Source organism: Acomys minous (assembly GCF_964271855.1).
Source record: "Acomys minous genome assembly, chromosome: 15".
In the NCBI taxonomy this organism is placed as follows: domain Eukaryota; kingdom Metazoa; phylum Chordata; class Mammalia; order Rodentia; family Muridae; genus Acomys; species Acomys minous.
The window spans coordinates 14,904,871-14,929,968 of NC_140497.1; the positions used below are offsets into that span (position 1 = coordinate 14,904,871).

General features: G+C 43.1%; 1 protein-coding gene across 2 annotated transcripts in view; it reads left to right on the forward strand.

The window, feature by feature from the left end:
- Positions 1 to 25,098, forward strand: part of ZMAT4 (zinc finger matrin-type 4) — a 645,949-nt gene that overhangs the window by 265,222 nt on the left and 355,629 nt on the right. For both annotated transcript variants that reach the window (XM_084759846.1, XM_084759845.1), the window contains exon 4: positions 2,523 to 2,679. In XM_084759846.1, coding sequence (XP_084615972.1) covers positions 2,523 to 2,679 — 157 coding nt within the window. The remainder of the gene's footprint in view (positions 1 to 2,522; positions 2,680 to 25,098) is intronic.

Sequence of the window (25,098 nt, forward strand, 5' to 3'; positions counted from 1 at the left end):
AGTGCGCTAGTGTCAACACATACCTCGGCAGTAGCTAACAGCTCTCCAGCTGGACTCAAGGCCTACTCAATAGAGGGAGATTCGTGCCTGTTGCTGGAAACCTTCATAACTGTCAGTGTTCGTGAAGCCATGGGCACTGAAGGAGAGCCTACAAGCACTACTTTACTAAACCAGTGTAATTCCTAACAATCATTGGAATATTTCTCCTTATATCCATAGATAAGTGTAGTCTCCACTCCTCAGCAGGGAACTTGCCTCTGCAGCACTAGGGGAGACTATTACAGAAAGCCATAACCAAACAAACTGCAGGCATGGAGCCAAGTCCCGGTGGGCGCATCTGTAGACTACTCCTGCACCTTGGGCCCAGGGAACCCTGAGAGGAGGATATGGAGAGAGTGCAAGAGCCAGAGGACCAGGGAGTTAGATGTGAGACTGTTTTCTATTAACACCAGAAACAGCATCCATGATGTACTGCCAGCATGACTACCTAAACTTGGTCTAAACAAAGACGTAAACAATAGAAATGCCAAAGGAGACTTCGGAAAGACCTCCGAAGCCTAAACCCTACACAAAGAACCAAGTCAAGCTGAGAGTGGGAGGAAGAACCCTTACCTAGGGAAGAACACACCAGTTGGCTAGCTAATACCCAATAGTCCCTAAAAACATACCTGCAAATAATGTACAAACCGAGCAGGTTGTATTTAGGAATATATATGTATTTACGTGTACACACAGGCATGGGGTAACAATGACAAAAGATGCCATTCATTTGGAAGAGAGCAAAGACGGGTGTATGGGGGTTCTCAAGTTAGGGAAGGGTAGAAAGAAATGTTGTATTTATATTATAATCTCAAAATCTTTTAACATTTGAAAAAACAGCATAGGAGTAATATGCCTAGCGCATAGTGGAGGGTGTTGTCAGTTTAATTTTCTGTCCTCCCACCCCCAGCCCCTTCCTCTTCAGTGGATGCAGTGTACTTCTTCAGTAGCCCTGAGATTTGACTTTGCTTGGTACTTCTGGGCCTGTTCCCCTCTAGGGGACTCTCTACTCCCAGAAGGCATAGTTGGAGAAATGAGAGAGAGCCAACCACCCTGCTTTAATGCCTGGACTGTTTTTTTATCACCGAGTAAACTCCATGGTTGGATTGTAAAAATCCCTGTGCCTTTATTTTTACCTGAAAGTAAACACCAAGCACCTTAGCTTACCTCTGGCAAGGGCAGAATGCTCCCCCAGAGGAGAGAGTCGTGAGGAAACGTGGCCCTGTGGGGTCCACTTCCTGACACTGCCTGCCATGCCTCACCCGCAGCATTTCGGCATTTCAGTTTGTTGTTCTTACCTCATAAGCATAGACCTTGGACACACACACACACACACACACACACACACACACACACAGTCTTCCCACCTACCAAAAACTAATTATCAGAGATATCACACGTGGTGCCTTAAGGAAGGAGTTACTTTTCTATGTACCACATAATGTGTGTAGGGCAACTCTCCAGCAGCACAGACAGACATAATTATGTAAAAATCGTATACTTTCCCTGCCCCCTCCATCCTTTCCCCACTTTCCTCCTTGTGTCCATCCAATTTTAAATTTCATTTCTGGGCTTTCTGGGTCTCTAAGAAGGGACTATTGTAGGGCTAGAGACTTGGTTAAGCCTGTCCTTTAACAACAAGGTGCCTGCCTTGCTCTTGTGGTTCCACTGAGGAACAGATTTGACTTCTTATCTGAGAGCCTGCTGTACCCTCAATTTCCAGTGAGGTGGGAGGGGAGGCAGGGGATTAATCTTCTGAAAGCGTAGAAGTAATTGATGACCCACACACATAATGGCTATGTCACATGCTCTGACAAAGGAGTTGCTTTTTTCTGATTCACGATTCGTTTTCATTAAACCGTACAAAGGCATAAAAATTAAGCCGGACTAAGCATTCTGTGCAGCATTTAGGCAATTGCCTTTTCTGAAGAAAAGGGGAAAAAATTACACAAAATCTTTCCAGAAAATTCAGGTAGTGTGGTCATCATAGTTCTACGGTAGATATGCAAATTAAGTATGAAAAATGTTCAAGTCCTTAGAGAAAGTTTTTATGAAAATGACTTGCACATTGCAGCCATGTATCCTGGTGAGGCTAAAATTGGCAAAGGCAGAGCTGAATGCCAAATGATAATTTCTGCTAAATAATTCAGGCCATGTGAACTCTGATATTTTCCTTACTTTAATGAGTATAATGTGTGCAATTACCAACTGCTCTCCTCACAGAGCCAGACAATGTGCTTTTTCCTCATTGTGTACTCCATTTTTCTTTGGGTAACTCGTATCTGCAAAGTTTCCTATAAACCCAGTGTCTTGTACATGTAGCCACTGCAGTAAACGCACATTACTAAGTTGATGGTAATCATAATGAAGAAAACGATGGAAGAGCGGAAGCTAAGTCTATAAACTTGTCAGCAGTAGACAAATCTCATGACATGGGACTTGAGCTCCTCGGTGACACTGTCTTTCTCCTTTTCCCCTTGCAGGGAAGCGATGCTGACATGGTGGATAAGAATAAGTGCTGTACACTCTGTAACATGTCCTTTACATCAGCTGTGGTGGCCGACTCACATTACCAAGGCAAAATCCACGCCAAAAGGTTAAAACTGTTGCTAGGAGAGAAACCTCCATTGAAAACCACAGGTATGTGTGGGAACCAATGATCCAGGCCAGCAGTGAGAGCCACACACTGCATTTGTCACACAAATCACCCTCTCTTCAGAAACCACAAGCTTTGTGGGTCTGAAGGCAGGTGCCATTCAAATCCCACCGGCATGGATGGGAAGCCTGGGTACACCCGACCATTGGAGTGCGATTCCATGGGCGTGTACAGAGTCTTTTATCCAACGTTTACATCCTTCAGGATATTTGTCACATTGATCACATATCATGTAAGTGGCACATCTGTGGTGCTCTTCCCAGGTTCAGCGTGTATTCCACATAGGTGTGGGTGTGCACGTTGCATAGGAGGTAGGTTCCTGCCAGTGTCTGTGGAAACCAAGTACCATTCTTTACATGTGTGCTTTACATACAGCAGGCTATTATTACACTGCATGGTGTAGGGGAGGCAGAGATAAAAGCCATAGTCTTTACAGCCACTTTAGTTTGGAGACAAGTGTGTATTTATGGCATTCCTGTCATCATTACTGGAGATGCTATGATTCGACTCTATTAACTTTGATCAGTAACTTAAATATTGATCACAGATTACTTGACCTTCTAAATACTTAACTAAAGAATGTCTTCAGAGGCTTACCAACTCATAAAACTAAAATATTTTTTATGATTCAGGAGTACTGAAACTGTTTGGACAAGATTTATATTGTGATGAAGATGTTACTGCACTGGGTTATAATCCCAAGAAGTTAGGGAATATTTTTCATTATGTCTACTCTTGCAGTGCAATTAAAATTTAGTAGTGCATTTTATCTTGCTGTCTAATGTATCGTGCATAAATCATGGGTGTAATTATTTTTAAATGGTATTTTGGAAATGAGTGTCTGAAACAATGCTTGGCTTTTATTTCACTGGTGTATTTCTTCAGCAAGTATCTTCTTTTGCTTAACAAATAGCAAGGACTCTTTTTGCTTTGTTTTTCAGCTGAGTTTGAGTACAGCATATTGTGGTTTTGGAGGTGGATGTGACATTCAGGTGTAGAGCGGTTTTGTCTGGAAACGAGTGCAGCTTATTTTGGAACCTCTGCGTGATGTCGCATTGAACAAGTGGCGCTCTGTTGAGACACTTGTTCTCTGAAAGGCTGGGACACTAACCCTGTGACCTACGCATCATCAAATCTCTTAAAATAGACACACCAGAGAAAGAGTCACTGGAAATTTTCTGGGTTTTTTTTCTTTCTGTGAATGAGTAACTAGCTCATGTGTTCTCTTTGCCTAAGGAGAAGACTGCTGTTAAATTTCATTTTTGGAGATAGTATATTTGGAGGTAGTAATGGGAGGAAGTGTTTATCACATTAATTAGCAAATGGGAAAATTATTATTTCAGCATTAAAATTTACCACATGCCAAAACAAAAACAAACAAACAAATAAACAAACAAAAACCCAAACAAAACTAGTTCTTTGTGATTTTGTATCCATCTTCAAGAAAGACAAGGACCAGATCATGTTCCTGAGCTCAGACAGTAACAGAACAAGGATATAGAACTCAAGGGCAGCTTATTAACTCTCAATATATTCCAGAGACAGGGTCTGCCTTGACAGCTTAGAGGGTAAATTCACTACCAAGCCAAAGAACCTGAGTTTGATCCTCAGGATCTCTGTGGTGGAAGGAGAGAACTTAAACTTTACATACACTATAAAGTATATGTGTAAAGGTTTATACATGCATTATGGCAAGCATACCCCCAGAAACAGATATAACAAAACAGTAAAAAAGAACACTCATGCACACACACACACACACACACGCACGCACACACACACACACACACACACACACACACACACACACACACACACGAGGGGAGGGGAAGGAGGTGAAGGGGAGAGAGAGAGAGAGAGAGAGAGAGAGAGAGAGAGAGAGAGAGAGAGAGAGAGAGAGAGAGAGACCATTCATAAGCACTAGCTCAGTGACTTGGATCTTGTTGGATCTTGCTGTCCATGGTGCTGAACTAGCCCTTGCAGTTGGCAGAAATCAAAGAACCTGTTAGGCAAAAACAGAATGGGAACTGGAAAGAACAGATTACACTATCAGCTTGAGGCTTCCACTGGGGAACAGGGAAATCCAATTGTCAAATCCTAGACTTTTTCTCATCCATTTTTCTCCCTCTAAATACCCTCTCATCCATCTGCTTTGAGCAGAAAGGATCCTGGGAGGTGACAACCACAGACAAAATAATGGAGTCCCGAGAAGCTAGACTGATCCTAAGGCTTGGGGATGTGCCAGCTACTGAACACACAAGCATGCAGAAGTAGGCAATGGGAGCTGTGGGCCCAGGCCAAATGTCACAACATGGAGGGGACAAAGGGTAGCATGCTAGTGTGGCTGCCCAAAACTTGAGTGATAAGGAAGACACCTGAAGTCATGAGCAGAAGAAACTTGGATGCAGTCCCAGGGTTTCAGGATGGAAAGAGATGCCCATTAAGAGGATCGCAGGTAACCACCCATGAGTTAAGGATCGGGTATCAGCCTGGAGAATGAGCATAGGAAACAGAGCAGGACCCTGGTCCCAGGCTTAGGGAATTGGTTGAAGTGTGTGATCTAAAGTGCAAACCCAGTTATCACAAGGACAGGAACCTAGAAGCTGGAGAAGACCCAAGCTAGGGTATCAGGAGCTGCTGTAGAGTCCTTGCCTGGCATCACATTGCCTTCCCTTTCAGGCCACAGCCTTTCCTAGCAGCAGTTTTGAGAAGTCTCAGTCCCGAGGTTTCCCTGTGTACATGTACACATGGGCTAGTGCTGCCTAATAAGCTTAGCCGGCTCTGAAACTCTACCTGTAATGAAAGCAAAAGAAAATAAGAACCGACATGTGAAACCCAGTCAACTGGTTCGTGATGCTAGAGAGAAGCAATTCCCTGATTAGGCATGCCTCTTATGCTGCCATGTTGTGAACTACAGCCTCCCAAAACTCCGGTGCTCTTTGAGTAGTCATAATTGGAGTACAGGTCATGCATTCTCTGTGCCATTTCATCAAATGAAGAGCAGTCAGGATCTGTGAATCACTGCTTCTCCCCCCTGCATCTGTACTTGTGTCAGATGCATCAAGTGAATGCTCTGTGGGACCCACTGCCCTTGGAGTTGCCTTTTTTTCAGATGAGAACATCTTTACCACAACTTCTGAAGTGCATAGCCAACCCACTGAATACAAGCCAGTCCCACATCTTCTTGGTTTGTGTCTTAGTATCTCTGGTCTGGATACAGCTATGAAGACAAAAGCAACATGAGGGATGCTGGACCACCAAGTGGCTCATAAGGCCAAAGACCTTGGAGTGCCGACCCTGCCCAGATGGGAAGGGTGACATATACTGTCATATGTCATTTGCAATGAGACCAGAGAAATAAGGCTTTGCAAAGAGAGGCCAGACAGTAGAAGAAAGTTTTTTTTTAAGTTAGCTATCACTATAGCAACAAGACAATGACATTTTGATTTACAGCTGGCCTCTCAAAGGGCATACAGACAGTTTTTAATTAAAAACAATTATTTTAAAAGTAAAAAGTAAATTGATGTTTGAATCTTTTCAAGACCCACCCCACCCCCTCATCCCTTATAGAAAATAAAATCTTAGGGGAAAATGCAAGATTTAAAAGAGCAGGTGATTTCTAAATCACAATCTACCACTCAGCCTTTGTTTTCTCCAGCCTGATTCTTGCTGGATATTGTTTTGTGCTTTGGAGTGGCTGCAAAGCAAGATTGAGAGGCTCACTGATTTGACTGATGGGTTGTGGCAGAGCTCTGGGAGGCAGGGACAGTGAAAGAGATAGGGGTATTCCTAGTGTAATCAGCATCCTGAGATTTGTCTTAGAGCAGAGTCCCAAAGGACTAAAACTACTGTGAATGGCTGTTACTGAATTCTAAATCTAGGGTGAGTTTGGTTTCTTAGAACTTATGAGCAGAGTCTATGACTTGCAGTGTTTGCAGGGACTCGGGAGTGGGGGTGGGGGTGGGACAGGGATCCCAGTGTTTGGGATTCCAGGTTTGGCATTTTAATCCATGACTTGAAATTCACATTGCTTTTAGGCCTCTACTAGGAATGTTAGATATCACTGCAGAAGTGCCTTTCTCATGGCATGGAAGAGAAAAGTGTCAAAAATCCTATGGTGTTATTCAAAGGTGCATGTCTAACAACCTAAAGATTTCTCAGTAGTGCCTACCACTTTTCACAAGTGTGAGGGGCGTGGATCTTTGGAGGAATTTAGGGTCCAAACTATAAGAAAAGAATGCCATGAAAATTCTCTTCTTGGAGGATGAATAAAAGAACTGGGACTATTTAGAATGTAAAATACATCACTTTGGGGGAAGTCTTAAACACTATCCTAGGAAAAAGCTATAATTTGTGGAGCATGTGTTTTGTGTGCATATGTTTTTGCTCATGTGCCTGAGAGCAACAATATGTCCAGAGAATAGGCAGAAGATCAGAAGGTTAGGTGGGAGTTCAAGACGAGGAAGTGTCTGCTGATGCTCAGATAGGTTCTATGGCAGTGTGGCAGTGTGGGAGCTGTTGGTGCAGGGTCGGCTGGCTGCTTCTTGGAGGCGTTTCCAGCTGGGGTTCCATCACCATTACTGCTTAGGTTAGATGGCTTTTCAAAGCCCTCTAAACCTGTTGTTCCCTGCCTGCTGCCACTTGCAGGCAGAGCCACTGACGGGACGGCTGAGAACACTGACTTCAGGGACAAGGGACTGGAGCTCAGGCTCAGCGCTAGTGGACTCAGGTTCGTCCTTTCTGGTTGGTACATTTCCCTCCCCAGCTTCAGTCTTCTCATCTGTTGTTGTGTTCCACTGCTGTGCATATATCTGCATATATCTCGCTGTTCTGGCGGGTTCTTGCGAGGGAAGCGCTTGGTTCCCTTCCAGTTTCGGAGCCTCTGATTTGTTTTTCTGCTGCCTTGTCTAGAACACAGAAGTTACTGCACTGAAGCTCTTAGGAAAAGAACGTTTGAGCTGTGTTTTTGTGGACTGAGGCAGGGTCTGGGAAGGGGGAGGCATTTCTGGTGAGCATGAAAGGTGTGGGGGGGGGGCCGGGGTAACTGAGGACTTAAGGATGGGAAAGGCCATGGAACCAAGAAGGCAGTCAAGGTCTATTCAGTAAGTAAACCGTTCAGGAGGCAAGAGATATAGTCAGCACACAGGAGCTAAAACCCTAGACTAGCAAGTAGAAACAATGGGGAGTAGCTTTAAAGACAGAAACTTGGGGTAAAATAAGGAATCAGATGCCAGGATTGGGAACTCCAAAAGGGATCTATAGCTCAGGAATATAGAACTATCTCTGTTATCAGAGTAAGAACAGTGATTCAAGAGCTGGAAGCTTGATACCAAAGCCCAGAGGTCACATGGGAGACACTCCTCCCCTGCCTGTGCTACAGGGGGAGTACCAAGCAGGCCAGAGGCATCCTGCAGGCTGTGAGCTACATGATGACTTCCTCCTGGCCTCCTGTATGGATGGTTTGCCCTGCTACATTGAGCCGATGGCTGTGCAGTACGATTCCCAGAAGGCAAAGTAGATGACATCAAGTCTCATTTTGGTGGCGCCCCAAGATCATGATCTCAGGCTGCCGAGGGTAAAATAATGTTCTCTACAGATGCTCCCCAGGACCATGGACATGCTATACAACAGACAATCAAAGTTTCAGGTACAATTACAATGACCAGGTTAGCTCATCAACTTTGAAACTGGAGTATCCAGTGGATCCCATATAATCACATCTGTACTCCAAAGTGAGAGAGGGGGTCCATCAGAGTGATATAGTGGGGGGGGGCTCCACCAGGATTCGGGTGCTGGTGGAGCTGGAGAAGGCAAGAGTTCTCTTTTGGACTTGACTGAAGAGTGTAGTTCTGACAATGCAGCTTTTGGCCAGTGGAGTCTGTTTCATGTGCCTGGCCTGGGGAAGGGTAAAATTACAAATGTATGTTATAGAAGCCACTGTGTGATAGTTTGTCACAGGCACAGTGGGTAACTGATAATTTGCCCAACAAGTGACTGACTTATTGCCCTTATGTACAATTTACATGTTGTCCTGGTACCCACAGATGCATCCTAAGGGCAGCCATGACTGTGGGCAGGGCATGCTGGAGAAGCTGGAGGTGTACCTTCATATGGGTCTTATTCCTCAGGTACAGTTACTCCCACACCCCTATGTACGGCCATTGGTGACTGCTTTTCTGATAGTATGCCTGCTGGTCTCCCTGGTATGGAAAGCGTGCCATAAGTACCCCACACTAGCTGCTGCCATTTCCCCTTGTTTGTTAACATGCATTCTCAAATGTAGTGGACACCTTTCGAACCCTGACTCCTGAATGTGCCTTCCCTGTAGCTGTTCCACATCTGACATGATCTTCACACTTCCTGTTGTGTATCTTAAGTATTCCCCACCCTTCTAAATCTTCTATAAGACTCCACTAGTCTTTGGGATCCCTCCTGACTTGTGGCTTTGCCTAAGCCTTAACTGAGTCCCAGGAATTAGGGGAGAACTTGGTTTTTCAGTACCTCCTTTTCTTTGTTATGATGATTATATGAGCTGAATAACAAGACTGGACAATACCTCTGCCACATTATTAGAGCACCATAAACGTTCTGTCCATCCTTGAAACAGCTATTTTTACTTACATGGTTCTGAACTTTTCTCTGGGACATATAATTTTTCACACGAGCTGTTCTATTGTTTGTTGTCCAAGGCGAATCCACTCGACTAATTTACTTTGCCAGTTGGTCTATAAACTCACATCATAAAGAAGCCATATCTTCTATAGTCATTCTCTATTCTGGTGCAGTCCCAGAGACACCAACTTGACTGCCATGATTTTCATGATAGAGGATGACAGGAAAATAGAACTTGATGTTTAGTTTCTACACAATGAGAAATCTTAGTGTAAAAGTGCAGGTTGTTGTGCAGGAAAGATGAGCCCAAGTAACCAAGCATGGTGTCTCTCTCTCTCTCTCTCTCTCTCTCTCTCTCTCTCTATATATATATATATATATATATATATATATATATGTATATATATATATATATACACACACACACATATACTACCATGTGTACACACATATGTAAATAAATATATATACATATATACATACAGATATATGTGTGTGTACATATACATACACACATGCATATATATGCATATCAACAATTGAAAAAGTCCATTAATTTGAGAGAGAGAGAGAGAGAGAGAGAGAGAGAGAGAGAGAGAGAAAGTAACAGGGGTTATTTGAGAAGGGTTAGAGGGAGGAAAGGACAGGTAAGGATGATGTAATTATATTATAACATCAAGAAATAAAAAAATATGATTAAAATACTGTTGGAAGAAGGAAGAATGACATTGGAAATCTGAAACCCAGAAAGGCATCTTTCCAGGTGTCTTCCATGTTCTCTCATAAATTGAAGTAAAAAACTTAGCTCATGAATACATAGTCTGAATGAGTAGGTGGTAGTGTATCTCACATCAGAGGGCTCATTAATGCCTGTGGCAAACACACTGCTGATCTGAAACCTACCTACCTCCTACCATAGACATTAAGTTGATTGTGAGTAGGTATAATGTAGCCATCATTTTAAGGCCAGGCTACAAAATGCAAGAATGAGAAGCAAGCCTGTAGTGTGATGCTCCGGAGTAGAGTGCTGCTATTCCTGAAGAGCCTGATCTGTCCTGCTGATGCATTGTCCCCTCGGGCTCCTGTTTCACCTGGAAGCTTTTATGAATGCATCTATCATTCACAGAAAAGGTAGATCTTGAGCCCAGTGTTTTGTATAACTCCCAAACATCATTAGCCTGACAGTAATGACACTAGCGCTCTCAATAGCCTTTCTTTCATTTCCGAAGTTGCTGTAGTGGTGCCTGTATTAACCAGTCCCTGCAGACAAGTCCTGAGACATACTTAGCTGGGACCATGGTGTTGCTTCCTCAGTCTTGCTGCGGTGCTCGCCATAGTTTTTGGCACACTGAGTACATATCTGTTGGATGTCTAAAATTGGGAGCAAACATTAGAATAATGATAGGTGTTTAAATATTTATGGCTTCACTTTCAGGTGAATAGCCTTAGTTAAACTTCAAAGACAGTGGTGGACCTGTTTGCTCATTCTCTTGGTTTCTCAAAAGGCTTTCCTGATAAATTGATGGTATAGAATAGAATCCAAGACACAAACACAGCCTCTGAAAGCAGACCCAATTTTAAATTCTGGGTAACCTATGCAAGTGTTCATAAGTTTTGTTTGCACATCAGCCCTCAAATGCATTGTAGAAGGAATACAATAAGGCAGGCAAGCCATGCAGAAAAGCCTGGTGTAATGCCCACCACAAGTACAGAGTGAATACACTGTCTTATATAAACAAGTGTATATCAGCGTACAGTCAGCCCTTATTGTTGATGAGTAAGGATTCACTGAAATGCACTGGCTTTCCTTAGCAGCTTGTCGTTATTCCCACATGTGTACAGAACCATGAGAGATATGAGTCACCCCCATAGGAAAGGTCTACACTGAGACTGAATGAGGCCACACTCTAGCCTTCAACTTTCAGCTCTCATACCCTTAGCAGGTCTTTCGCTGCCTATTGAGGGGTGAAGCCTTTTGACTATGATTTTTTTCCCCACTGACTCTGGCGTTTATAATTGTCCCAAAGGATGTGCTGAGGAGCTGTTTAATGTCCCTAGGGCAAACAGGTGGATATGACCTCAAGGGATAAAAAGCAATAGTTTAGATTCTTTTAAGCCTTGGTTAGAACACAGCTTGCCATGGACTCACTGTGTGCATTAAGTAATGTATCATAAACAAAGATACAACAAGATTATGTGTTGATCCATTGATCAAAATGTGACCTCAAGCTCATGAGCTTCCTCTAATAGCAGCATCTCATAACTTACTGTTGAATGTCCCCGGCCAAAATGTAAAACTACCACGAATAACAAGAATTGACTGTGTATATGTCTAGCAAAAATTACTATATATTCATTTCTAAACATTAAGCTTCTAAGAGTCTGCTCATTACTCTGCAATGAAATAAAAGCTAACATTAAAAAAAGAATCCTAAGTATGGTTAAGCTGTGTGGAGCTGAGCAGACTGACTGTAACCTAATAATAGAACCAGTAACCAAAGCTGGTAATTGCAAAGCCGTTATATCAGAAGCAGCATCTCACTGTTTCATTTAATCTTTGTGTTTCGTCATGCATGAAGCATAGTAATGTATTATCATTAGGAGCATCTTACTGAAGAAGCAGCAGAGACCTGCAAGTAAGTTACATATATATTGTGCACAGTCAGGATTGAAAAGCAAAAGTTGGGAGGATTGCAGGTCCCAGGACTTTGCGCTGCTCTCTAGTGGTAAGTAATGCACCATGAAACTTGCTGCTTTGGTTCACTTACAAACCCCAGGGCTCTCGCTAGGTAGTCAGTAGCAACAGAGTCACAAGGACAGGTATTTGTACCCTTGCAATGGATCATCTTTCATTTGTAGGGACAATGAGCAGTATGGGGATGGGACCAAATAAGCCACAGGCTCCTGCACTCAACTTGCTGTATGTAAGTGTGTTGACTCTATGTACCTCTTCGTCTTTATCCCCTCGAGAAAAGGAGACAGAGCTTTAGGAATCTCCCATGAATCTCCGTGCCAGGCACAGACTTGCTTATTTGAGTTCCCTGTAGAATGAATAAAGATCAGGGTATTCTAGCTCTGTTTGAAAGTTACATAAATTCAAATGTTGAATAATGTATGCACCCCAGGTTTCATCCACACCTCCTATTTGCATATAAGGTTTTATATACCATCGCGGTTCTATTCTCTGACTCAGGTTACTTGGATTGCTTGGCATAATCTGTCTCAATACCTGTTTTCATAGCTGTGCAGAAATACAAGAAATAGCTATGTAGAATTGCAAATCATCTCATTTTCCGTTTCTGGGACCTGAAGCTTAGAGGGATGGAGTCAGCTGCCCAGGAGATGCAGGTGGCTGGCAGCAGAAACACTTCTCTTCTCTTGTAATTATCCCTTCAGGGTACCCTTTTGAAGGGGAAATCACACCAGTCAGTTCCTGGGCCACTTTCTGGTCACTAGGGCTTAATGTGCCATCCCTATAAAGGAGAAGAGTTGAAGTCTTTTGGCCATGACTTTTGTCCTCTGGACCACAGTAGGTTTGGAACGATGACTAGATCGAGTTTGCTGACTTCTTTCATTTTAGCTAAAGATACAAGATCAGCAGTTGGTTAGAATTAAGGGTTTTAACACTACAACTATTGTCGCTTCTCCCTCCAAGGCCAAATGCAGACATTTAATCATCTTCTATACAAGAATTCCTTTTTTTTTTTTTTTTGAAAAATTACTCATTCTGCTACTGGTTGAGAGTGGAAATGAGATGCCAAGAAAAATCCCACATAGTTCTGTGAGTTAGTGTGAGGAATAAAGGCTGTCCATCTCAGCATTTATATTTACAAGCACTGTGCATTAGGGTTCAATAAGAGTTTGCTTTCAAAGATTGCTCCAGTGACGTCACCAAGAAGCTTGTGAGTGTGAACCCTAGGCCACTTGTCATCTAAGGCAGGTGACTTAACTTCCAGCCCAGATATCTTGCTGTAAAACACAGTGACAAACAGAGAGGTGATGAAGTTTTGCTTGTCTTCTGACTCTACAATCTAATTCCCTAAGGGCTAAGGAGTTTAATTACCTGTCATTTGGAGACTCACTAAATAGTAAGAATCTTGTTAAGGATGAGAGTTACCACGTGAATGTTGACTACTACTCAACTACCCTCTTGAGTGATACTCGCAAATCCTTTTAACTGCCATGAACTCAACACCTATCTTTCTGGCGATCAAGAAAGCTTTAAGACTTAGGATTTAAGTCTCTAACTTTAAGATTTAAGAAGTCCTTTGGATGTAGCTTAAAGAGTCCCTTAGCCATGGCTATGAAGGAGTACGGCAGAAGAATAAAATGATCAGTTTTTCTGTGCTTACCCTGGAACTGTCAGCTGGAGATGTGTTTGGTCTTAAGATGTGCACACAGAATGAATGAGTGCATTGCTATTCGGATGGAACTGGCAGCAACTGTAATTAAGCTAGCGGTGGTAGGAGCCCAGACCATGTCTAGTCTGTGCTGAAACTGAGAAGATGCTCATAAAGCACGCATTATACCAGAAATAATGAACAGTGAGCATCCCAAGTATCCTTATTCCTTGAAATACTATAGATTTTGAACACCAGCCTTAGAACACAGTGTTTCCTCTTGGCTTTATAAGCATACCAACAGATTCTGTGTTGGAATAAGTAAACATTGCATTGCTTACAGTTTAGACTACATTTACATTTCCTCTGACCATGAAGGTTGGTGAAAAGGCTGAGGTTCCTCCTCTCTCTTTACAGCCACAGAAGAGGCCTATGAATAGTCTCGATGATATCTCTGCCTCTAAGCTTGGACCACTTCGTGATTACATCACTGGCCAACAGAATACTGTTGGGTACTTAACCTCAACAGGCTGCCCTCTAGGCCCCAGGACTTCCTTAGAAGTGGGTCACTCTCACTTTTCTTCCTCAGCAGGCCTGGCACTGAGGATGCTAGCCTGTCCATGCTAAGCTCTGGAAGACAAGACCACCACTTCTCCATATGCATTTCTGAAGAGCCCCCTCTACCTGCCCCGAATGGTTCTCGAGCTACCCAGAACTCTATTGCTATTTAGGTCCCTACCTTTCCTCTCTTGTCACTACACAGCCAACTCTTTTCTTACAGCAGACATACTCCTCTTTGACATTCAGATCCCTGCCCATCTCATCATAAATACAAGGTTCACTGCGCCCTGGGGCAGGAGAGCCAGACCTTCCAGTTTTAGTGTTGTGTTTAGAATACAGTAGAAAATGTGCTAATTTTTGTAGAGTGAGTCAACAGCAAGTTGGCTCAGGAAAGCAGAAGCTTACAATTTTTTTTTCTTCTTCTTAACTCGGATAGCTTTCAAAGAACTCGCTTCTCCGGTGGATTGCCTACTCAGTGATTCCCACTTGTCTGTTGAGCGTATGGGAACAGAGAGTTTTAAATGTACCTACGATTTTCGAGAGCGTTTTGTTGTATTATGAGTTACAAAGGAGAGATTAAGGGGGCCCTACTAAGCCTTTTCAATCCCCTCTGCAGGCTGCAGTTTTTGTTAGTTAGGGATGGCTACAGGGAAGATCTAGGAATTTTGAGCAAAAGCCTCAACACTGGGAAGTTAGGGAGAGCATTAGAAGCCTGCAGGCCCCATCATATGTGGGGGTTGATTGCCAGCAGCTTGCTACCTGTTGAGACCTCTTGCCTGAGCCCAGGCTGAAGCCCACTCATCAGTTCTCCTTGTGATTATACCTTGACTAATATAAACTGCTCATCATTAGCCTCTTTATTTTGCTTTCAGCCAGTACAGCAGCTGAGCTCTGAATGTCTGGACTCTTCCACTTTCTGTTAGTGAATCTAACACATGCAGAGTGTTAGGAGGATGCTGACTCCAGGTGGAAAAGCATTTTCCTACATGTTTTTTTTTTAACATAAAGGGGGAGTTAGTTCACACATTTTGGGAGTCCTGATGTCTTATATTTAAGAATTTTGCTCCTCAAAGTGTTTTATGCCACATCCAGAGATAGAGCAAACTCAGAAAAGCCCATCTCGTCCACTTGTTTCCAGAGAGATTGCCATTCCATCTGTGTCCCACAGCCTGTTTGCTTTGATGGCCTTTCCCTGTCCCACTGGAGACAACAGCGCTGAAGTCTCAGTAGGTACCAGCTATGGTAGGCATGCCTGAGCATCGAGGGTCATTAAGGACTTCTCTCTTCTAAAGGCCTGCTGTCCCTGGCCCATTCTGTTTTTCTCTTTCCAGGCACTTTGGAAAACAGATGGGCAACAGGTTAAATTCCCTCATCTCCAGTGTGTCTCAAGTATTAGGTGTGCTTCAGCCTCTCTTCTTCCATTTTGGTAGTTTTCAATCTTCAGCCTTGTGTGTGTACCCGCCTTTCTTTCATAAGTCATTTCTCTGACACTTAACAAACCCTCTCTAATACCCTATCGGGCATCTTGCTCAGTTTTGGAAAAGTCTTGGCAACAAAGCTATGGCCAACTACAGGGACACTCACCCTCATGCAATCCTGCTAGCCCCTTTCAGGATAGACAGCCATGTGTAAATTAAGGAAAGAAAGGCGTGGAGAGATTTGAGTTCCAGCGAGGTTAAAAGCCCATCTTCAAAAAGCTGCTCAATCCGTACAGGAAGTGTCCTTAGCTGAACAAAAGCCCATATGAAGTCATCTTATGTAAAGTTGTGGATTTGAATCTAGTAGGATGTTATTACAAGTATTATATTTTTTTATTAGTCTTTTTAGGAAACATATACATTTTAAATAAAAGCAGTTCTTGGACCTTGGGTCAGACATGTCCGTTCTGGCACTGAAGTGCCTGAGGTATACTGTATGCCTGGTGGGGGACACAGTGCCAGCTGTGGTGCGTATAGACTAATGGAACATCATGCTTGGGCAGGAGGCTGTGAAATGAGCCCATGCCCACTGGGGTGGTTGCCAGCTGTTAAGGAACCCAGGAGGCACCTACAAAGCTTTATGGCTTGCTATTGTCAACTCTCACTGAAGGGGATTTTGAGCCAGTTAGTCCAGTGAGGCCAGAGAGTGGTGATATTTGAAACCCCGCCTCCCAGCTGATTCTAACTCTCAGCCAAAGACAGAGAACCTTAGTCCTAATTTTCCGAACTTAATTTGAGTGTGAACTACCCTAGACCTTTGCAGAATACAGACTTCTATCTCTTGGTTGGGGAACGAACTCAGTTTAACATCCTGACAGGAGATATGTATGCTTGGGGGCACACTAGGGAGCAGATTTGAACTAGCTGTTCTCTCCCTGGCTGTCCTTGGCACTGGCAGCCTCATCAAAAGAAATTATTTATATTCCCATGTACTCAGCCACTGTCATTTCTATGTAGAGCAATGATGTGCACTGATGAAGCTGTAGTGCTATTCATGGCGATGGCCAATTCACTTAGTAATGTATGCTTTGTGTAGGTCCTCGGGGGAATGAACTAACTTAATGACTTTCCAACATTTATCTGGAGAGACTCACTGAGCCTAAACACTCCTTCCTAATTTGCGCTCACCCTCTGTTCACCCACCTTACTGCTCAATTGGAAAAGCAACACTATTAAGCCTGATGCTTCATAATTCTTAGAGCCTGGGCAGGGCAGGGTGGGGCTGGGGGTGAGGGTGGGGGGGGTGTGGTCAGCATGGAACACTCTGGCTGCTCTTGGTGTAGATGTCAGAAGAGACCAGCCATGTCCTAGAGTGCAGGTGCTCATCTGCTTTCCAATGCGGTCTCGTGAGGTTCCGGAGTTGCTTTGAAGTGTCATAGAGCTCAGTCAGAATAGCATCAACTCCCAGGTTTGTTTACATCCAAATCGCAGTGAAGGTGAAGTTGTCTACTTCAGCTGCAGAAGACCCATGAGGAGACACAGCACTAGGCACACGGGGACTTCTGGTAATTCCTTTTCCATTTCGTTTTGTTTTTGAGACAGGGTTTCTCTGTGTAGCCCTGGCTGTCATGGAACTCTCTCTAGACCAGGCTGGCCTTGAACTCAGAGATCCGCCTGCCTCTGCCTCTTGAGTACTGGGATTAAAGGCATGCGCCACCACAACCTGACTTAGTATTGTACTTTTGATACAAAGTAGGGTCAATTTTCGTAACTTGAAAACCAGAGAGTGTTGAGGTCACGGGCTACCTTCAGAGTGTATACATGAGGAATCTCATTACTGAAGTTAGAGAGAAACCAGGAAGCTCCTTCTGTGGAGGGGAGGTGGTGTGGATGAAAAAAAAAAAAAAGCAGATGTGTATGTGGGAGTTCTGTTCAGAGAACAAGGCCAGTCTCCCGTCCCACCAGGACTTCCCAATGCTCTGCTTTTCCTGGCCCCAGGCTGCTTCTGTCTTTCCCCAGATTTAGGAGTGGTGCTTTATCTCGGCCATGCTTCTAGTCCGGCTCATCTCTGATACCTCTATAAATATTCATGGGCGCTAAGAAATGGTCCAGGAAGCGGCGGCTTCTCCTGTTGAATAGCTGGTGCTGTAGGCTGAGGGTGGGGTATGGCTTGGGTGGAGTGGGCGCGCTGACAGAATAAAATGAACCCCAGCTGGTGCCAGTGCCAGGTGTCAGCTGCGCAGCCCTCCTGTTGCTCTGGCCTTTGTTTCTGTGACCTGACTTGGAACACTTTCGCGGAGCAGGTGTTGGGAGATGGTGAAGTGTCTAGTTCCTGTCAGCAAAACTGTTGCATCTGTCTTGAATGTTACCTCTTGCCCATGCTGGGTAAGGGACCCAAAGTTAGGAGCTGTCATAATGTCTAGAACTAATCAGTTAACAGGTGTTTAGTTAACTCCTGCCCAAGCAATAAGCAACAGTTCACCCTTATATACGGGTTGACTTTTTTTTTTTAATGAATTCAAAAATATTCAGGAAAAAATTCTAGAATTTTACAGATCACACATTTTAAGTTGTGCACCTTTCTGAACAGAGGGATAAAATCTCATCTCGCCTGTCCTGCACGGAATGCCAGTCACTCTTTGGTACAGTGTATCAAAGCTGGATACACTACCTCTCTGTTTGCTACTTAGTAACCACCGTGGACAGCAGGTGGATTCTCACGGAATCCCAGGGCTTATGTCAACAATGGCTCCAAAGTGCAAAGTAGTGGCGCTGGCCATTCAGACATGGCAAGTGGCACCCTAAAGTACATCTTTTAAAGGGGAGGGTAAACATCTCAATTGAATATGATAAAAGGAAGACTACATAGTCTAAATGCGCTAAGATATGTAATAGTAGTTAAACATTGAACACCTGCATATTGGGAGAGCTGGGGTCTCAGAAGTTTTTCCCACACTGGCATAGAGATTCAGCGGATATGTTGTTGTAATTGTCAGTGTCTATGAAATTATGCATCTAAGGTGTCTTTAGAATTTCCCCACTATGCCTTTAAATCATAAGAAATGCCTTTCAGATGCATTAACCAAATAATTAAAGCCAAATGATTGAAGCAGTCTGTTTTAATACCGTGGCCATTTGAAAACATAATACAAGTGAAATGGGAGCAAACAGTCTTTTCATTCTATTCTTAAATAACCTTTCTGACTAATGAAGGTTTTTGTCTGCTGGACACTGTATAGTTTCACAAACTTCTGCAACAAACACTGACAACTCCCCATTGACCAGTTAGACCAGTTACATTTGCTCTAAGTAACACCCAAAGATCCAGGTTCACAGAAATAGGGAAGGATTGGAAAGGGTGTGGCATCTAATGGTAAAAATGTGGGTAACCTTGGGCTAGTGGCTCCTGTGGGATCCAAAAGGCTTTACTGTCTTTGGATTTTTAATACCCTTTATGGACTTTGTATGAGTGCCTTGCCTTACCTTAGGCCAACTCTACCAAGGGTTTGGGAACTGTGACCACAGCCAAAGATTTTGTCACCCTGAGAGAGTAAAGCATTCTCTCCTGGGCAGAGTCTGAAGACACTATGCCACGGTGACTTCTCTGAGAGAAACATGTTTTCCAAGTAGTCTGCGGGAAGCCCTGTTGAACAACAGCCTTTATTACGGTGCCAGGGGTGGGGTGGGGTGGGGTGGGGTGGGGTGCGGTGGGGATGCTATAAGCAAGCCATCGTTCTTTCTGGGATGTGAATTAAGTTGTAGAGACTGAATCTCTTTCCTCCTTAAGCAACTGCATATCATGTGCAGGCCCGGCTCCTGGCAGCCGAGATGGATCAGTGAACAAAGAGATAATAACCCTTGCCCTGTGGAACCTACGCTCTAAATTCTTGTTCGTATGAGGAAGTTATAAAAGGCTTTTCTTCACGTCCCCTCCAGAGTTCTGTGTAATGGCCTATTTTTCAGAGATGACAATCCCGAAGAACACAGGCATACTTAGGATATTTCAATCCTAATCAGTGACTGAAACTGGAGGGCCTTAGTCTGTACTAATGAAAACTGGTGAGCTGTGACCACTGTCTAAATGAACACTGATAACATATGCATGCGGACAGGTGAGGAAGCGAGCCCTGTTAGCAGGCCGATTATGCTAAGAGTGTTGACACACAGCTGAATTAGAGTGACAGTTGTGCGAAGCCATCTTCCTCTTTATTTTTGGGAAGCACACAATGGAATACAGCTTGAGACATCCCGTACTCTGGTGTTTAATTTATAGTTTGGTGTGTGATTTTTCTTTTCTCTCTCATGGCATGGGGAGCCGAATTTACTTCCCGTTCTCTCCTAGGAGAAGAAGAGAAGGACTTAACTTTATCTAAATAATTAGAATCCCTCCCCCTTTTTAAAAATACAGTGAAATCTGCTTCTCTCCCCGGGATCTTCTGGGAAAACAGAAGACACAGGAGCTCTGACATTATATTCTGGCCACGCCACCTTTCTTCCATCTTATTTCCAGGAAAATCAACAACAAATTAATAAATAAATCATTGCAAATGAAATCTTCTGAGATTTAAGACCTGCTTGTGGTGCCGCCGGTCTCCGGAGTTGTGTTTTCCCAGGCTTTATACTAAACTGTGGTAGCATGAGATGCAGCCTTCACATAAATTATAAAATAAAACCCCTTGCCTCTGCACCAATGAGTACATATACATGACTATTTAGAAAATTCATAATCCACAGTAGAAACAAGCATTGCTAAGGTTTTGATTTGTACCCTTACAGTATTTGTACATAGTTATTTACTGTGTGTGTATGGACATATCATTTCATGAGGGATTTGGTTTTATACCATGTACACTATACAGATCCTTTAGTGTATGTTCTATTCTGAGCATCTCTGTAGGTCAGTTAATGCCTTCTTAAAACACAGCCATATTGTATTATTTCCTATTGCAATATGGTGCTTCATAATATGGATACCTACATCACCTATGATGAATGCACCTTCTTTGCTAGCTCTGTATGACTGTTTTGTTGAAATCCTCAAAGCTTTCAAATTTAGCTTTCAAAAGGTATTTATTAAAACATACCCTCAGCAAGTAAATGTGAGCAAAAGTCCTCCCTTCATCACATGTGCATCAAACAGTGTGCAAGGAATCTGAGTACAAGCGGGTCCTCTCGGATTGTGGCATGGAGTCGAGGCAGGTGCCTGCAGAAGGATCAGGCTAGCTTGGCGATGAGGCTGCAGATTTACACTGACAGATGCATCTACAGTCAGCGCTTAATGATCCAGTCAGATATACTATCTACAGTCTTTGGGTGGAAAATGTGACAATTGCTGAAGAATTACTACTGTCGTTAATCTGAATTAAGATAAGAAAGAAGAAAGACAGTCCATCATAAGCCCTGGAAATCAATTTCTTTTAAGGAAAAAATGCACAACTTCAAATAATGCCCACTGACAAAAGATGCTGATGCCTGAGAAGTGCATTTGGGCTCAACATAATGGCTCGTTTGGCCTGTTGAGCCCCAGGCACCATTGGAAACCAGTTGGCATAATTGTGAGGCTGTTTCCTAAGTCACTTCTTGTGAGAGTACTCTATGCTAAATGGTTCATCTTTAAATTGTACCACTGGTCAATCAAGAATTTGGGACAATTAAACCCAAGAAAGTAAAGTGGTGTAACACTCAAGTGGGAAGAATTAGCCTGCACAGCTAGCTTTTTAATACAACCTGAGGCTACTTGCATAGGGGATGGTACCACCCTCAGTGGACCACAGCCCTCCAACATCAATTAACAATTAAGAACATTTCTCATAGACATGACCACAGGCCAATCTAAAGGAGGCAGTTTCTCAACTGAGGTTCCTTCTCTAGGTGGCTCTCGTTTACATCAAGTTGGCAATAAAATCTAACTAATACATATACTTGTACGTGCACCACAGGCAGGAGTCTATGAACCTGAGAAAATAGCTAATTAATAATCTCGCTGCAGTATGCTTGACACCAAGTGGCATACAGCCCGGGTCATGGAGAAGCTTCAGTGGTCCTTTTTTAAAGATCCTTTTGAATTACAACAAGGAATTATAGTGAATATAAATGTATCTGTAAAAGTTAATCATCTCATTTCCCTTACACACATTCAGACAAACACACATTTATACGCCTAAGATTACAAGTGGTTTTAAGAAATGCTAAGTGAATGGTACTGTGAAGAAAGGATTGTAAGTTTAGAGGAAAGAGAATGAACTCTTTGTGAGGTAGGCAGGGCCTCACTCTGTAGATGAACCGAGCATCCCATAGGATAGTGGCGCTGTAGGAAGACTACAGCTAGGTGTCACGTGACTACAGCAAGGGTCAGTTGATGGCGAGTGAAAGGAACAACCCTCCACTATCAAAGTGGCTCCTTGGGAAAACAGTCAAAAATCACTATTTAACTTTAGTAACATTCATGTATAATATTAGCTACAATTTTTTGAGAGCTGTGTTTTCACAGAATGGAAAAATAGATGTAACAGTATCCTACTGCTTACAGAGGAGCCAGCACTGTTGCAGATGTTATGGGGCAGCCTTTGGCATGGAGATCTAAGATAGCTTTGTTTTCTTTTTTCTTTTTTCTTTTTTTTTTTTTTTAAACAGGATTTCTCTGAGTAGCCCTGGCTGTCCTAGAACTCACTCTGTAGACCTGGCTGGCCTCTACTCAGAGATCCACCTGCCTCTGCCTCCTGCATGCTGGGATTAAGGGCCTGCGCCACCACCACAGGCTACTTTATGACAACTTTACAGGAAAACATGGCAGTTCTTAGGGTTGTGGTTCTCAGCACTGGGTGAACATGGAAAACACAGACCAGCGTGAGAGGAGGGTGTGTGAGAGGATAATCTTTGGACTTGTTTCCTAACCCTACATAGTCTACTGTGCTTGGTTGGAAGTGCAGTCTGGGCAGAGAGATTTTAAGATTTAGATGAATCTAATGTTAAAAAAAAACCACTGGTTTTGAATAATTAACTCTTCTGGATATAAATCTTAAAAGGGTAGGTGAAGTCAATATTGGGTATTTTCTTACAAGTAGAAAGAATACATAAAGTATGAAATTAAAATAAAATTGCTTGTTAACTAAAGTATGGTTTTCAGTCAAAGATAATCATTAATTCCTCTTTGTATTTACTTGGCTGGAGCACTACGCTTTGGTCCAGCATTGTGTTATGATCCATGCACACACAGATTTTTATTAAAACTGAGAGACTGTGCTCCTCCTATATAATTTCTATTTTTGGCATGGAGTCAAAGCTGTAAAAAGGAGAGCATCTCTCCTGTCTGTTCATTCCCACCTAGTGAGCCTGTGACCACAAACCTGCCAGCTGAAGAGGAGACGGTGACCCTGAGGTACCGCTTTGTAGAAACCAAAGATATCAGAATAAGGAAAGTCTTTCAGCTCAGGGAAGCTAACGCCCTGGATAGGGTCTAATTTGATTCAAGTCTGCTTCCATGCTGGTGCCTTCATTTGGCCTCACAGGCCTCACAGGGATGGGAACTGGCTTGGGATGGGGAGACGCTTGGTAACTGGAACAAAAGAGAAGGTAACCTTTCAGATTTACAAGCTAAGATGGAATTTGGGGGAGCAGAGGCTACAAAACAAACAGTTCCTGTGGGCCAGAACAGTTATCTATTTGATAAGACTCTTACATGCCATTCCTGTCCAGATGTAGAATATGAGGTATCAAGTAACCAATGACCACAGAATCTCCTTTACAGTTCAGCTTAAAGAGAAACAATGGTGTTTCAGGAGTCAGCACTCATTCAGACCTTGAATGTTTGATGCGTTTCCCTTGCTGTGTAGTTCTCTGTCTTCAGAAACTGATAAGGATGCAGGAAACTTGGGAAGCAAGGTGCAATTTCCTTGAGATGGGAGACAGATATCTTTGCATAGACAGGTTGACTGCATATTTGTGGCTTTCATTAGCATTGCTAAATCATGACGGAATGACACCAGATGGCATCTGAGACATATGGCCCACACTTGAGCTTCATTTCTGGATGGTTCTAGCTGACCAAATTCATCAGGGAGGCTTTTACAAAACATTAAAAGCATCAGAGTTCCTCCACTCACCGGCCCATTTAGTTTCATCTTAGCTACAACCATGATGAGCACTCAGGATTAAAGGGGGGCTGCCTGAGATTCTGTCATGACACTGCACTGCGTGGATGGAAATGTCGGATGGCAAGTCTGTATTTGTGTATCAGTCATTTAACGCGAACATCAAAGGTTCCCCATAAAACCTTGGAAGCTTGAGGAATTGATTAATTAGTTCTTTAACTTGTCTTTGATGTCCCAAGCTGTTGCTTTTCCATGGAAGAATACCCTAATTGTCATGATTTTGTCAACTACAAATCCTTGTCATGGAGATTAGGGACTTGTGGAAGATGCTGTTAAATTGCTTATGACTAATGAGCCATCAAGACTGCAGACCAGTTTCTTCCTCCAAATATTTGGATTGAAATATTTTTTTTCTACAATTCAGTGCAATCCTTTATAAAACAAAAAGGCACCCTGACCTTTGGCCTCTCTCTGTATTTATGTCTGGTCTACAAAGTGAGTCTAGGACAACCAAGACTACACAGAGAAACCCTGTCTCAAAAAGAAAAAAGTATGAAAGGGGTGCCTGGGGGTCTCAGAAGGAGTGTTGGCCTTGGAGCTTAAGTATTTGGTCCTGTGTCATGCATTATAACTATGTCCCTACCATTACAGCATTCTCTTTGCTATCTTTGAAGTCAATCATCTGAGAAATAGGACAGTAACTCCAGGCACACTCATGGTAAGGAGAGAAGCAATTTGTATGTTGAAAGCATTCAGAGGTTATTTTTGCTTTCCATTAGTAAACTCCTTCAAGTTCAATTCTATTCTTTCCCTAGGCTAGAAATAACTGCAAGTTCACAATGGGATGTGTTAAATTAATAGCTGGGAGTACAATCTCAAAATAGTGGTATGTGCCCTTTCAGCTTAGATAAAGCAACATCTGCTCGGGAGAGTGTCTCATCTGGTCCTTCAGGGAGAGAAATTGTACTTTCAGCTTCAGTGTTAGCAGGTATGGTCTTGAACTAGCCTATCCTAATAAAAAGCTGACATATTTAGCATGGTTTCATTAGTTGGTATCGTGCAAACCAGGTAGCCAATCGCTCTGTTTGCTGGCTCTTTCATCTTTAGCACCAGTTGACTCCTCCAGAGCCTTTCGCTCTTGGTTGACTGACAGAACATGCCTTTGAGACTTTAACTTTTTCCCCACCTTTTCTTATGAAGAGACCATCTCTTGAGCACATTGACACAAAGCTATGCAATCTTTGATCTCAGTGCTTTCATTTAGAGACTCTTGTTTGTACCCAATTAGAAAATGATTGTTGGCAAAGGTAATTTCCTGGTGTTGACCAAGCCCCGGATATCCTGAGCATAGGATGCTTATTTCTCAGTACCATAGAGTAGTG